This window comes from Rhinolophus sinicus, chromosome 3 (genome assembly GCF_057876585.1).
Source record: "Rhinolophus sinicus isolate RSI-liver-muscle chromosome 3, RSI-T2T, whole genome shotgun sequence".
Classification (NCBI taxonomy): domain Eukaryota; kingdom Metazoa; phylum Chordata; class Mammalia; order Chiroptera; family Rhinolophidae; genus Rhinolophus; species Rhinolophus sinicus.
The window spans coordinates 190726711-190743008 of NC_142503.1; the positions used below are offsets into that span (position 1 = coordinate 190726711).

General features: G+C 52.8%; 1 protein-coding gene across 10 annotated transcripts in view; it reads right to left on the minus strand.

Annotated features, from left to right (window-relative positions):
• TTC7B (tetratricopeptide repeat domain 7B) overlaps positions 1 to 16192 on the minus strand; it is a 239125-nt gene extending 222933 nt beyond the window's left edge. For 4 of the 10 annotated variants that reach the window (XM_074327048.2, XM_074327042.2, XM_074327050.2 and 1 more), the window contains exon 1: positions 15899 to 16190. In XM_074327048.2, coding sequence (XP_074183149.2) covers positions 15899 to 16019 — 121 coding nt within the window. In that variant the 5' untranslated portion in view covers positions 16020 to 16190. Of the gene's footprint in view, positions 1 to 15898 lie in introns of all 10 variants that reach the window. The other 6 variants (XM_074327045.2, XM_074327046.2, XM_074327043.2 and 3 more) reach the window with 5 other exon arrangements.
• Between the last annotated feature and the right edge of the window lie 106 nt (positions 16193 to 16298).

Below are 16298 nucleotides of genomic sequence, written 5' to 3' on the forward strand. Positions count from 1 at the left end.
GGCAGGGAACCAGGCCTGAGAGGTCACAGCCAGTCTGTCCTGGAGCTGGGATTTGAACGCAGGCAGTATCCCTACATTGTCTCCCCAGCCTGCCAAGAACAAACCATGGAGAGAAGGGGCCCAGCGTCCCTCCCAACCTGCCGTGGGATCCTGGCCAAGCCACTTAACCCTTCCACTGTGGGGCCAGACAGGCAGCTTCTAAGTCCCCTTCCTGCTCCACCTGCTAGGATTCTCGGGTGACCGGAGTGAGGAGGGGCGCAGGCGTGCCCAGAGCTGGCTTCACTTTCCCACAGGCATTTTGGAAGGTTTAAGGGAGGCTGCAGAAACCAGCTTTCCAGTGACTTCTAGAAGGAGAAAGACGGAAGCCGAATAGAAATCATCGCCGAGAACCCTCACGGAGAAAAGCATGGGACTTGGCCCCCAGGATGGGCCCCTGATCCCCAGGCTCATCTCCAGACAGACAATCCCCGACCCTATAAGCCTCACAGCTGGCACAGCTCAATGTCCAGGTGACCTCGGCTTCCCTGCGCCCCTCAGGCAAGGAGGGGCTGTGGCCTTTGCCACTGGAGGTGGCTGCCCCTTCCTTGCAGCCTTTGTCCTTGCAGGATAAGCAGCTCACACACGAGATCTGATCAGATGATGGAGAAAAAAACTTAGGTTTTCTACTCTGTTTCAGGGAGTACTTGATATCAATGCAAAAGAATCTCCACAAGGTGGTTTATATGTCACTAGAGAAGCATTTAGGTCTATTCAACCCATTCCTGCTGGGGCTCCAATCCAAGAGGGAAAAACAAACCCCTATTCAAGCAGGAACTGGTTCTGCAGTGTCCTCTTTGTTACCCAGCAAAGACAGACAGGTTCTCCATTTCTTAGTCTCAGTATGACCTCGGTGAATTTCATCCCCTTGTTTATTTGCCTTCTTATAAGTCACAGACAACTTAATATTTGTAGTACTGTCATCTCCCTGCCCAGCAAAAAGTGTTCACAGGAAAGCAGACATCATCGGACAGTGCTAGTAGGAGTATAAATTAGCATGAGTGTCTACAGAGGACACTTAAGTGATATTTACAAAACAATGCATGCTCCTGTACCGTCTGACCCAGAAAGTCCAGTTTTACCAATTTACCCAGCCAGATACATGCACAGAGATGCACATATAGGGATGTTTAGCACATACAGCCCTCCTGGTATACAAAGGGCAGACACCATGACACACTGTACCCCACGCGATGGATGTAGTGTATCCACTAAACGAAGGGAACAGATCTAAACACAACTCCGTGGTGGCTGGACTGCACAAAAGGCCCCAGGTCTTCAGGCCTCCCTGAATCCACATGCTTTGTGGCCTCTCGCACTGACCCTGGGCGTTGCCACATGACTTGCTCCGATCAACCGGACAGCAACAAATCTGACACACAGAGCTCAGAAAAGGGCTTGTCCACTTCTGCTTCCCTCTTGCTTCTCTGTGACCACCAGGAGGACACGCTCAGGGTAGCCTGGTCCTAGGAGGCTGCAAGGAACAGGGCTGAGTCGTGGTGGCTGAGGCCCAGCCATGGACGAGCCCAGCCACGGGCAGTAACGCCACGGAGCTGAGCCACAGCTGGCCGCAGATGCACGCGCGAGCCCTGGCAGACCCAGAATTATGAAAAATAATAAAAGGCGGCCGTTAAAGGCACTAAGGTTTGGAACAGTTTGTTACACAGGAATAGATAACAACCTCAAAGAGAGAGAAAGACAATCTAGGGTGTACAGAGTATATCAGTATTGTGTGTAAAAAAAACAAAACCAACAACACACTTTCTTATAAATGTACAGATATACAGAGTATGTCTGAAAGGACCCCCAGAAAAATCCTGAGTGGTCGCTTCTGTGGAAGGAAGCGAGAGGACGCGGACATAACGTAGGAAGGTGGTTACTTTTCACTATGTACCCTTTTATATTACTTGATTGTTATTACCATGTACACTCATCACCTACACAAAACAACCAGTTAATCTAAAAAGAAAAAGAGGGCCTGTGTTGCAGTGCACGCTGAACCTACAGCAGCCGGCCTATTACCCACAGAGGGGTTCACATGACCTAGACCATCATCTCGGAGCAAAGTGAAGGAGTTTGAAGTCTGCGGTTATTAACGAGAGCCCCTCTTTGGCTCTGCCTGGCAGCTAGCCTCTCATGCACACATTCCCCAGGCCCTCAGCATCCTTTCCAGGCCAAGGCAATCTGTCATACCTGAGGGTGCCTGCCTGGACATGCCGTACTCCCTCCCTTCTCCTGCCAGAAGCCCAGGCATCATGTGAGATGCGTTTCAGGGTCACCTTGGAGAAGCTTTGCCCAGCTCTCTCGGCTGAGCTAAATGTTCCTCACAGCACTTGGCACATTCACTCATCAGCCAGCATTCAGTCAGTACCTGCTAGCTCCAGGGACCCAGAGCAGTGAACGAGACCAAGGAGGCCTCTGCTCTCAGGGAGCTTACATTTCCAGACAGATGAGATAAAGAGACAAACCAGGAAAAGGCCAGTCAGTGGTAAGAGATGTGCAGAGAACTAAGACGTGCTAGTGAGTGACTGGGGGGTCAGATCAGGGAAAGTCTCCAAGGAGACTTGAGTGACAAGTTGACTCAGCCGTGCAAATGGCTGAGGAAGGCGCGTTCTCTCAGCTCATGGAGGGCCCTGAGATGGGAACACAGCTGGTGTGTTCCAGGAACAGCGGGAAGACCAGAGTGGCTGGAGCAGAGGGAACAGATGGGGTAGGGATAGGCAGAGAGGTGCGAACATTCTCGTAGACTGTGGTAGAGTCTGGCGTTCATTCTAAGTGCCATTGGAAGTCTTTGGGGAGGGAGGTTGTAAGCAGGGGGATGAAATGATCTGATTTAGGTTTTGCAAAGCTCTGTTTGCTGAGAATGAACTTGGTGTTGGAGCTGGGTGGAGGCAACAGCAGCAATGGTTAGAAAGTCACTGCGGTGGTCCGGTGAAAGGTGACAGACATTTAGACGGGGAGTGAGAAGGGAGAAATAGTGTAGAAAGGGAGAAAAAGGCTGAGTGAGGACACAGTTTGGAGATAAGATGAACAAGACTAATTAATAGATTAGATTGGATTGGAGGTGCGGTAAACAGAATTAGCCCCTCCAAAGATGTCTATGTCCTAATTCCTGGAATCTGTGAATATGTCACCTTACATGGCAAAAGGGACTTCGCAGATGTGATTAAGTTAAGGCTCTTGAGATGGGAGGACTACCTGGGAGGGCACATTGGGTCCTTAGAAGAGGGAAGGAGGAGGGTCAGAGTCAGTGGAGGAGATGTGACAGAAGCAGCAGTCACAGAGAGATGAGGAAGCAAAACTGCTGGTTTTAAAGATGAAGCAGGGGCCACAAGCCAAGGAATGTGGGCAGCCTCTAGTGGCTGGAAAATTCAAGGACACAGAGTCCTCCCCAGAGCCTCCAGAAGGCACACAGCCCTGCTGTCACTTGATTTTAGCCCCATGAGACCCATTTCCAACTCTGACCTCCAGACCTGCACGAGAACAAATGTGCATTATTTTCAGCCAGTACACAGGTGAGAATCTGTTACAGCAGCAATAGGAAACGAATGCATTAGGGATGAGGAAGGAGAGGGATTACGGATGAAGTCTAGACTTCGGATTGCACGGTGGAGTGAATAGTGGTACCATTTTGCCATTTACTGAGGTGACGGAGAATAAAAGCAAGAGTCCTGCTTTGACCAAGTTAAATGACACTTGGTTTCCAAGTAAAGAGATCAAGTTGATGGCTGGAAGTCCAGATCAAGCTGGAGGAGACTGAATGGGAAGAGAAACCAGGACTACGTCACAGAAACCGAGAGGAAGATGTTTGCAGAAAGAGGGAGTAGTCAAGCGGACTGAAAGCACCTGGAATACCAAGGCAGAGAAGAGCACAAGCAACATCAGAGGGCGACCCTCACCTGGGAAGTCTCGGGGATGTGCAAGGAATACAAGTCCAACTAGCACAGGCTGAGCAGGTGACAATTCTTTGAAGAGGCTTTGCCGAAAAGGAACAGAGACATGGGGTGATAGCAATGTGGGGTTCAGGAAGGTTTTCACAGGCAAGCCCAGGGCCTCTGTGTACCCCGAACAGAATGGTCCAGGAAAGAGACAGAGACAGAGAATTTATCCAGGAAGAAGAAGAGATGGCTGCAGTAGTGAAGTCCTGAGAAAGCAAGAACAGGAGGGATTCTGAGCAAAGGTGAAGGGGCTGTTGGCTTTTGAAAAAAAAACGGCAACGTCCAGGCAGTGACAGGAAGAACGTGGGCAGACTGGGTGGTAAGAAACTAGCGGGTTTCCTAATTGTTTCTATTTCCTCAACAAAGTATGAGGCAAGGTCATGAGCTAGGAGTGAGAGGATGGCATTCAGGGGATATAAGAGGTCGAAGAACAGGAAAGAACATGTGAAATAGACGTCTTAGAAAGTGGGACACAAACATCCTGGAAGAGCGGCAGTATCTTTGAGGTTACTGGTCACCGAGTGCAGGAGGCCGAGGGCTGTCCTCCAGCGGCACGCAGCTGCTCAGCCGCACGCATGGCAGAGGCGCTGACCAGCAGCAGGATGGAGAAGAGACGGGCACGCACTTCAACTAGAAAATACGGACTAGTTGTCCCCATACCTGTTTGAAAATATAAGTCATATCATGGCACCCCTCCCCTCAAAACCCTCCAAGGGCTCCCATCTCACCCAAAGTGGAAGCCAAAATCCTTGTACCTTATCACCCTAGCTCTCTGACCTCCATCCTGTCACTCTCACGTTCATGCTCTGCCTCGACGGCTCGGCACATAGTAGGTGTTTCATACCTGTTTCTGGAAGGATTCAACCAATCAGCACGCCTCCCCATCACGGACGGGCCCCGACCAAGTACCTTAGTCTTCGGAGACTCAGCACCTCCCCAGAGTGCCTGGCACGTAGGGGGGCCCGACTGCTGACAGAGGTCCAGGCCTTCATATTTCTACCTCAGGCCCCTATTGTTCCCCCTCCACTATCTTTGTTTAAATCGTGATCCAGTTCAGAGGGCCCGGCTATCTGGAACTCTTGACTAAAAGACAAAAATGGCAAAAGTCAAAAATGAAAGAGCTCAACAGAAGTTGGCAGAAATGATATTCTGGCAAAATCTTAGTGGTCGGCGTCCAGGCTTCATGCCAAAGCCTCCTCCCCATGTCCACACACAATGCAGAAGCTGGAAGGACAGGATGGGACAGTAAAATATGGGAACAGAAGACAATGATTCCGCTGTGCTGGCAGAACAGACAAGTAGACTGGCCCAGCACGCACGCGCGTGCACACACACACCCTAGAGAAACTTCGTGTAAGAACAGAAAATGGTAACTTCAAAGTCAGTAGCTTGGAGTTGCTTTGGCCTGTCCCCAGAGCTCAGAAGTGCAGGAAGTGACTCTCCGGGGCAGGGGGATGTTATCAGATCAGCCCAGAAGGCTTGAAAATGGCTCTTTCAGGAAGTCTGTTCCACACAGACATGGTAAGTGCACAGCCACAGTCCACAAGCATCTCTTAAAGATTCAAAGCCCCAGTCCAGTCCCTGTCCTCAAGAAGAACGGTCTGAGGGGAGATAGGAACCACAAGGTCCTGGCATGGTGGCTTGAAAAGACCACCAGGGACACTCAGAAGGGTGTCAGAAGCAAGCGAGGTCTGAGCTGGGCCTGAGGAATTTCTCCAAGTGAGATTCCAGGCAGAAGGGAGACTAGACACGATTGGTGTGTGGGGTGGGGTGGGGGCAGGGACAAGGCTGTCACAGGGAGGGGGCAGCTGCAAAGGGCTTGGGAGACCTACTTTCCCAAGCCTCCAGGCCCAAGACTCTGGAGAGCTGACTCCTGTGGCCTGGTGGGCCAGGGAAAGGAAAGTGGCATTTACTGCAGGTCCCCTGGGCTTGGCACCCCTGGCAGCATCTCCTCACCCACTGGGCACTCCTCCAAGGCTGGCTAACTTGAGAGAAAACACTGTCTCTTGTTAGGCGTAGAACCTGCAAGCGCCAGAGACAGCAGTTCCTCAAGGGAGCCAGGGCTCACAGCAAAAGGGCTAAGCTGTCCCTTGTGTGAGGACAGAAGGGAGCCAGGGCAGGGGAGGGGACCCGGAACTCCTCCCTGGGAAGGGCCACTCAGCAAGTGTCCACCCTGCAGTTGCACAAGAAACAGGAAGAGAAGGTCACAGGCAGTCAGTCAGCCCCAACAGCAACCCATCAGCCAGAATTCACCCAGAGCCCCAGCAGGCAGGGCCATGGACAGTCACCCTCAGGACGACGCCAAACCTCTGAGATGTGGGACCACACCTCAGGTGGACACTCCCTCCCATGGGCTTCCACAACTCTGCGCCTCTGCCTCTCCAGCCCTGACCATGTCTGCCAAGTCTCTATGCACTAGACTTGCGCGTCAGGATGGTCTTAATGACCACTGCATTCCAGGTCCTCAGGACGGGGGGCTGGCACATAGTAGGTGCTCAGCAGGGGTTTGACGAGTGAGTGAATCCAAGTTAACTCAAGGACAGAGGCCAAGTTGTTCATTTAACAGTTAATTGAGTACCTCCTGTGTGCCAGACATGTTATTGGTGCTTGGGATTTAGCAAAGAACACAAGAGTAAAAATAACCCCTGCCTCATGGGGCAGACAGCTCAGTGGTCTCACTCACCTTTGTGTCCCCATTACACATCACAGCACCCCCACAGCCTATCCTGGGCTCACTAAAGCGGTGAGTGAATGGCCGGAAGAGGAAGCCTGGGGTCTGTCAGACCTGGGCTGAAGCCCTCGTTCCACAATCCAGCTACTCCCGCTTGTCTTATACTTCGGGCCTTCATCACAGCTCAGCAGAGGAACCCCACCCACCCCCACCTTTGCTGTCAATGCTTAGTTATCCTGCCGGCTTCCTCTGCCCCTGAAAAAGACTGAGTGTCCGGACACTCCTTCCACACACAATAGTCCTGATTCAGTCAGGCTGCTTCTGATAACACTGCTGCTGGAAACTGCATGATCTCATTTACTCCTCAAAACGATCGACATTTGAGATAAAGAGTGAGGCTCAGAGAAGCTAAGTAACTCACCCAGGGCCAGACTAGCCGTAAGGGGCAGACCTGGGATTGAACCTGGGTCTGCCACGGCAAAGTTCACTGCCTTCTCCTGCACCGGGTACCCCTTGCTAAAATTCCTGCATGCTCCTAACAGGATGAACTACCACCCTGCTGTCCAGGACTGAAGGGGTCCCCAGGACGTGGGACTTTCAGTGTTAAAACCAGGAAAGTCTCAAGCAGACTAGGATGAGTCAGTCACCCCAAGTCACGCTCTGCCCACGCTCCTCCTCCTGGCTCTCTGCCAGGCCACTGCCACATAAGCCCCCCGCACCTCGGCCCCCCAGTAACCCAGGTGTGCAACCTTATAAGTGATGCTGTCATTGTTTCCTCAGGCTGCTGGGTGACATTCTGTCCCCCGTCATGGCCCACGTCTGGTCCTGGAACTCCTTGCACCACCATCACCTGGCCTGTTTCCTCAACCCCAACACCTCGAAGACCTCCTTCAGCAGAAGCTTGGGCCCAGCCTGGGCATGTGAGTGACTGACCAGTCCCTAGGTGACTCGGCCACCCAGAGGTTAAGTGACTGCCCTGGGCTATAAGCTTCCTGCAGCTAGTGACCTGCTCCTTCTATTTCTTCTGGGGCAAGACCCCCCCCACGGGAGGTGCTCATTAAATGCTAAGCATGTGGTTGAGAGCTGGGGCTACCAGACCAGCCTGATCACACAAACCATCTGAGGCTCGATTTAAACATGCAGATTTCCAGGCCCATCTGGGAGCCAGGGAAGCACCACTCCAGAGAGGTCTGGGAATCCGTAACGGCCAGGCTCCCCAGAGCAAGTGCTACTCAGCACCCCAGACCTGCTGCCTCTAGAAGGGGCAATCTGGGTTCTAACAAACCAGTTTGGTGATTCTGTGATAGGACAAGTTTAGAAACACATTAGTGTAGTAGAAGGAATAATGGACTTGGGTCAGAAATGGGAGAGATTCTGGCTCGATGACTATCTCCAAGCCTCAGCCTGCGTAGGCCCTGCATGGGAACTGCGGCCCCTACCCCATTCTTCCTGCAGCTGCTGTGATGACTGACTGGGAGTTCACGCCCATTGTCCGGCACACAGCAGAAGCTCAAGAAATGCTTATTCATTCTTCTTCCCTGCTGGCACCGTTTTAACACCCGCGAAGTCAGGAAAACGAAGGTTTCACAGGATCAAGTGACGCACACAGGTCACTGGGAGGGGAAATGCCTGGGGATTCTGCCTCCAAGTCTGGCCGGCCTCTGAAAGGACCAAAAAACGCTGTTCTGGTGGAGTTCTGTGACCTCCACTACTGCTACACTTGATGAAGAGGGACAGACAAACCTGGAGGGTGGCAGGGGCTATAGCCACGCCATCAGGCTTCCTGTCGCTATGGCTTCTCTGGCTATTTCATGTGCCACTCCTCTAACCCATCTGCCAAACACTGCTATTCATGTCTTGGTGGCTGATGGAATGCTTTTGAGAGGTCTCAGAAAACCTCTTTCCTCTTTCTGGCTTCTAAGATGGGATACACTGGTTTTCACACAAGTCAAAGGCCTGTAATTCTCCACCATCTGACAAGTGTGAGGTCATCCAGAGGGGAACAAACCCACCCATGTGACGTCAGTGTGAATCAAGAGTGCCCCGTGCAATACTGGCGGCAGACAGGGGTGCTCTGGGTAAGTAAAGAGGTGCACCAGTTACAATGACTTCAACAGCAAGTAATGACCACACACCCAACTCAATGCGGCTTCAAGGAGAAGGCATTTGTTATCTCCCATAATAACAAGTCCGGGGAAGGTCAGCAATGTAATCAGAGCCATGTTCTTCTCAGCTCTGCGCTGCCTCACTCCTGGGCTGGGCGCCCTCAAGATGGCTGCAGCTCCAGGCATCAGAAACATGAACAATTCCAGGGGAAAAAGAGAGACGATTTTCCTTCCCTCTTAAGCATATATGTCACTCTGAAGCATGAAGACATCTTTCCCAGAAGCCTCTTCCACAGCAAATGCCCCTGATGTCTCATTGGTTAAAATGAAGTTGCATACGCATGCCTCAACCAATCACAGGCAAGGGAGTGGACCCACTGGGGGCCAGGACCCGCCTACAGTAAATGAAGCACATGGCACATGGAGGGGCTGAGAGCTGAACAAAATCTGGGCTCAATCAGGAAGGAGGAAGATGAGTGGAGGCAGAGAATGCTGCATTGACAACCAGGGAGCTTCTGGCTGGACCCAACTCACTTGATGCCAGCAGCCCCAAAGGGGAACATCAGTCCTTGCAGGACACCACTTCTCAGGGATAGAATCGCCACTTGTGCTTTGGCCCTCACTCCATTTTGGAAGGCCCTCAGTTTTACTTCCTCAGGCCTCTTCCAGTTGCTGGGAGGCCTCCCCTCATGAAAGTCTGGGCCAATTCAACACAGCACACCAAAAAGGGGCTATGAGCCTCAGGACTCAGTAAAGCAGAATCACAACCCTCTGTCCTCTAGAAGCTGACCACCTTGCTGGGGAGACAAGGCACACACCCAAATAGGCAATGTGGGGGGAGGGGGAACAGCTCTGAACTGGGAAACGGGAGATGGTAACACCCCCCACCAAGGGACGGCAGCTGATAGCCACTGAGGGCTTACTCTGCGCAGGCACCACGCTAAGCTCTTCTAGGGATTTTGTTGTTGTTTTTTCAGTGGGCTCTTACAAACCCCCTACAAGTCGGGCACTATTGTTACAGGTTCACAATCCCTTCACCATAATTTCTGAAACGTAGAACTCTCTAAAAACCAAAAGCGGGCAGCAAAACCTCAACTGAACCAACACGAGGCTATTTATAGTCTATTTATCCCTTTGCAATGACTGTTCACATGTTTAGATGCAGAAATGCTGACATGTTTTCGTAATGAAGTGCCGCCCCTGACCCCACTGGGAGTGTCACATAATGTCTAGCATACGTACCATATTCTGAAAATTTCTACACTCTGAAATATATCTGGCCCCAAGGGTTTCAGAAAAGGAATTCTGGATGTGTGTCACCACTGTACAAATGGGGTTTCATGAGTGAAATACCTCTCTTGGGTAGGAAACCACAGAACCACACTTTGAGCTGAAACAACTGAACACAGAGGCCAGAGCTCTGACCTGCTCTGCTTGCTTCTGTCACTCGCCAGCTGGTGGCTTTAAGGAAAAAAATCTCTCTCTCTGGGACTGTTTTCCCATCTGTAAAATGGGGAGGTTGGACTAGCTCAGTCGGTTTCTAATGTGTTTTTTAAGCATATTCCTCCCTTCCAAGGAAACCATAAGGAAAAGTGTCACTGCCCCAGTGAGCGAGGCCCACCCACTCACCCAGCCACCAGGACCCAAAAGCATGTTCCCAGAGATGTTACTCGACGGCACAGTTTGAAAACTACCGTACTATGTGTTCTCTCAGGTCCCATCTGGTTTTAACAACGTATGGTTGTCTTCTCCAAGGCAAACAGCCTTTTCTGTGAAGAAAGGACAGCCTTAAACCAGTCCCTGACCTGCAGAGAGGGCTCCAGAGCCAAACAACATGAGCACAGGTGGAGAGACACTAAGCAAGGTGAGAGAGAGGGCCCAGGAGGCCCCACCGGCCAGGTGACGTGAGGATGTGCTGGAAAGGTTGGCTGGTCAAGCAGATGAATGTCAGGAACCCTCCTCCCTCTCAACTCAGAGCCTAAAATTCCTCCAAACAGGAGGCCAGGGAAAAGCCGAACAGTCCTGGCCCCACTGGGTGCAAACAGGTCCTTCTGCCCTGACTGTGCTGTACTAGCCATGAGACCCACAGCCTAGCTCAGAGCCATCCGTATGTTATTGTTGAATAAGGGAATCTTTTGAATCCAAAAATCAGGACATATGGTCTGCCACAAAAGCATGTCCTTCAGAGGGCAATAGGACAGAGTGTTTGAAAGCAAGACGGCTGCCCTTGGGAAGGCCAGAATGGAGAGCCATCAAGGTCTCACGGGTGTCCTTCCCCACTGAGCTCAGTTTGACTCCCAGGAGTCTGCTGTACCCCGGAAATGTCCAAAGAACCTATTCTAAACAACAGTGCCGTCTTCGCACCCCATAGCAGACTCTCAGTTAAACTTCGGTCTTGTTTTCAAAGAAGACCCTGGGGCCAGCCAGGAGGTCCCCCTGTCCACTAACTTCCCCCTCTTAGGAAAGACTCCAGAGGCCTGATGACACTGGGGAGCAGTCCCGGAACCCAGCCTGCCTCCAGAAGGGGAAGCCACGGGGCTGGAGGCAACAGTGTCATCGGAATATCAGCTGCTGGCAAATGCAAGAACTTTACTCCCACTCAGTGGTCAAGATCCATTTTGTAACCAAACTTTGCCCCAGAAATAATCTTTGTTTCAGGCATCGTTGCTTTACCTACCCATTGCCAAGAGGTAATTAAAATGTCTCAAAACCACACCTAATCAGAAAGGTGATGATCCCTTCAAGGAAAAACTACCATCTGGGGCCCAATTATTCTAAGTGAGCTCCATAACTGAGGTCGTGCCTAAGAAGATTAACAGACTGGGGGAGGGAGAAGAAACAGACACTGCCTCAGAAAGGGAGTGGCTGTCCATTGGGCTGACACAGGCCTCCGAAATGCCTGTTTCTGTCATTGAAATACGTGGGAGTCCAGGCCTGAGCTCAGGTGTGTCCTTTCTAGGTCTGCCACTCTCTTTTTCTCCCAACCAGGTGATATCTAGGATTTGGCTTGCCTTGCCCAGGCTTACACTGAGTCAGCTGGAGAAAGTGGGCACCGGCATTTTACGTGTACCGAAATGTCCATAGATCACCTCTTTTCATCCTCCCAGCCACCCTGATGGTGTATTATTAACCCTATCTTACCAATGAGGAAATGCAGGCCCTGAGCCATTAGGTAACTGAGTCGAGGTCACCCAGCCATATGTAGAGTCTCAATTGAGGCCCAGGAGCCAGATTACTGTACTTCCTCACACAGCAGTGAACCTTGCCACTGGAAGGCTGGAGGGTGACATTCCGGGGACAGAGGGCAGCAGGGACTGCCCTCCCAGGGTCAGGACTTACCTGTGAGCCAACAAGAAGCCAGTGCGTGGTTATCCACCTTTACCCGACCCCCTTGGGCTGCCGCCTCAGCTCCAGGACAGGGCACCTCAGACCCCCCTGTGCCCACAAACACCCTGGACGCCTTGTCAAGATGCAGAGTCTGACCCTGCAGGTCTGGGGTGGGGCCCGAGAGTCTGCATTCCTCACATGCCCCCGATGATACCCACTCTGCCCGTCCCCAGACCACACCTCAGGCAGCAACAGCCTAGACTCGAGTGGCATTTTCTCCCACCCTTGACTTGTGTGATCACGCCCTTGGCTGGGACTCACCGGACCCTGGTATCTAGTTGCCACACACTTAGTTTTCTGAGATGGAGTGATTAAATGCTGACTACGGTGAAATATGAGGCAGAAAACGGATTTCTGAGTTCTGTTTACCACTTGGCCTTTGCCCTTTTCTACGTACCCACCCCTTGGCAAACCTGTCTGAACCAACTTATCTCAGAGTAGTCAGGCTGAAGCAGCGAGCTCTGAAAAGGTCCACTAAGAGCCCTTAAGGAGGAGCCACGGGCAGGCCCACTTCCCATAAGCGAATGCTGCAGGGTGGGGAGGCCCAGGGCAAGTGGGAGCATTGAAAATGAGGGATTCCTCTGCCCAGAACCCTCCCGTGGCACCATCTCATGCGGAGAAAAGCCAAGCCTTACCCATGACCCACGAGGCCCCACGTGATCTGGCCCCACCCATCCGCCCTCATCAGGCCTCTGCCCTCGAAGTCCCTCCCTGAACACGCTTCTCCCCCACCTTAGGCCTCATCTCGGAGGCTGCCTTCCCACGAGGCCTTCTCCAGCCACTCCCCCACTCCCAAAGCACCTTTCCCTCTTCCCCTCTCACCATCTGACATCCTGTAAATTTTACTTAATGAGCTTATTTATCTGTCTCCCTGCCCTTTCCTCACTAGAATGTGGGCCTCGCAAAGGCAGGGATGTTTGCTATCTTCGTCTGTTTGGTTCTCAGATATATTCCCAGTGCCTAAACAGTGGCTAGCACATTGCAAGAACTCAATATCTATGGAATGAATGAATGAATGAATGGCCTGCCTCCTAAGGTGTCAGGCTCTGTGGCTCGGCCTAGGAGTCATTAGCTCCTCTGATCTTCATAACAACCTGTGCAAGGTTAGTCCTTTAATCCCCATTCTTAGATGAGGAAACTGAGGCTCAGGGTAGTTAAGGGATTTGGCCAAGGACACTGAGTTAGAAGTGGCAGGGGTAGGACTCAGGCACCGGTCTGGCTAGTTCTAAAGACTGTGCTCTCTTCTGCCTATGGCTGCCTCCACGGGAACTGTCTTAGTCTGACAAACATGACATTACCTCGCTTTCCTTATTCTAAGCAGCAAATGCTTTAGCTTAAGAATTTTGCCAAATCTGCCCAGAACTTGAGGTCCAGTGCACCCATGAAGGCCTAAAGGGAAGCGGATGCTCCCAAAGCCAGGAGGAAGTCCCCCCCACCGACCGAAGGGAGAACCCATCAGCCAAAGGAAGAGAAGGATTCTCCTTGAAACACGTCTCTGAACCCCCAAGAGAGCCACAATAATTCTGGTTTTGTTTCATCTTTTTCTTTGCTCTATTTTTTATTTTATTTTATCTCTTTGACCTTTGCAAGTCTGGGTGGCCAGTTGCCATTCATGGCTGCTGTTCACCATGTGGGTTCCGAGGCAGAAATCGACCTCTCATGAGTTTCCCAAAACAGACCTGTGGCTCCTCCTCCTCAGGCAGCAAGCCCCTCAAGCATGCCCCGCACAACCCACTCCCCGCACCCCCCCAAGCTCCATTAATGACTGTGGCTTAGGCTACAGGGACCGGGCCCTGGGCAGGGAGCCGAGCCGAGGGAGGCCTCGACGGTGAGTAAGACGGGCCCATGCCACCAAAAGCCCATCTCCCCTCTCATTCCAGCGACCACTGTAATTTGAGTTGCCCCTCTTCCCCTCCCCGCCATTCCCAATCACATTACCTTGTCTGTTTTCTTTACATCACTTACTCTCTGAAGCTGTCCCAAGCATTGATTTCCATATTTGCTTATTATCTGTCTCCTCAGAGGAGGGTAAGTGCCTAAGAATAGGACATTGGTCAGTGCTGCTCACCACTGGCTTTGCCTGGCACAAGTGGGCATGCAAATACTAGTTGAATGAATGAGTCAATAAAGCCGGAAACAAGTGGTTCTGAAGGAAAGAACCAGGGGGCTCACAAATCAACCCAGTGAATCCTAACTTCAACCTGCTCTGAAGTTAGTATATGCCCATGGAACTGGGAAGTAACAAAGTAGACCCAATTCCAAGGACTGTCCGACTCCAAGAAGAAATGAGAAAATGCTGCAGGTAAGAAGAGGAGAAGCAAAGGGACGAGCTGGTGAGCTGCACGGGGAGGATAAGGTCAAGCCTATGTGGGGGCCCATGAGACTGAACACCTTTTGCTCAAATGCGAACTTAACTGAGTTCTTCTCAGTTAAGTCCATTTCCACCACACTGAGCCCAGATAGGTCCACGCTTCCTCCAATACCCCTGGCAAAATCATGGCACTCGCATTAGCCCAGGAAATACCCGCCCAAAGCAAGGCACCACAGTTGAGAGTGCACATAACGGCGTCCTTATTTCAAGGCATGCATACCATAAAAGGCACAAATATAATCCATTCTTGAAGATGACACCTGACATCCCTACTTCTGGGTAGTTGAGGTGAGAAGGTTGAAAATAGTGCAGATGTCCTCTCTTAGAGCAGTGTCATTCATTCATTCATTCATTCATTCATTCAGTCAACATGTGCTCACCCAGACTCAGGAAGCCAGAGATGAAAAAAACCTCTGCCCTGTCGCCAGTCCACTGGTGCCTGTGGTTTTGGCGGGTACTAAAAGACAAGCAAATATTAGCAATACTTGCTTCCAAAACAAATAAGGCCACGTGGAACTGTGCTCCCAAATGGGATTTTCGGATGCAATTGTGATTCGATTGGGAACAACAACCAATTCAGTCAACAAGATCACAGACGAAGTCCAAGTATCAGTGGCTCCCTCAGACCCTCTCCTCCTCTAAGCACCAAGCCCTTACCCACCCAACGCCACTGCTCAACATTCTTCAACCATAGTCCCACCTCTCTCTACAATACTGTCCTGCCGGACTCTCCTGACTATTTCCTCTGAATTCCCAAACCTGACCTCCCTAGATCCACAGCTTGGATATCCCACTCTCTGAACCCCAGGGCACACTCCAATATCTCAACCTGCCTTCCACCACCACCCCACACACACGCCAAGCCTGAGCTTCCACCTGGAGCCCCTCAAAGCCATATGTTTACAAACCATGTTTCCCAGGGGTATCTGTGCAACACCCCATTCGCAGGACCCCTATAAATACATCCCGTCGCCTTGAGTACACTATACACACACCCTGGAATCCCCCATACACTCACACCCATGTGCTCAGGAAGCACCTTCCCCCATCACCTCCAACTTCTTAGAACCCCAAGACCGGCCCCTGACCCCCTGGGACCCCGGTACAGCATCCGACTCCTTGAAATCCCCTACACCTGACTCCACAGAAGCCGCTCTGCACGCCTGACTCAGGCAGGCCAGGCACAAGTCCTCGCCCGCCTGACGCCCGACCGTGTGACTCCCGGGACCCCAGGCTCCCAAGGCCCTGGCTCCTCGCACATCCCCGCCGCCGAGCCCTCGCGGCCCAGCCGCGCCCCTGCCCGCGCCCCGCGCCCCGCGCCCCGCGCCTCGGGGGCCCGGCGGAGGCCGCGGCGCCCCCCGCAGCCCCGGCCGGCGCGCCCGGCGCGTACCGTTGGCGATGAGCTTGGCGGACAGCTGCTTGACGAGCTCGGGGATCCGCTCCCACTGGCACTCGGAGCGGCAGCGCTCGATCTCCGTCTCGAGCCGCGAGCCCGCCTTCTTGGTCGCCATCGCGGCCTGGCCGGGCCCGGCCCGCCCGCCTGCAGGCCCCGCAGGCCCCGCAGCCCCGCCGCCGCCGCCCGAGCGCCCCGGTCGCCGCCTCCCGCTGCCGCCGCGGGCTCGGGCTCCAGCTCCCGGCTCCGCGGCGTAACGGGAGCGCCGGCTGGGGAAGGGGCGGGGAGGCGGGCGGCGGCGGCGGGCGGCGGGGCCCCGGGCGCCGCGAGGAGCGGCCCCTGCCGGCCAGGGCCGGAGCCGCAGCGCGGGCTGGGGTCGGGACCCGGGCCGGGGCCC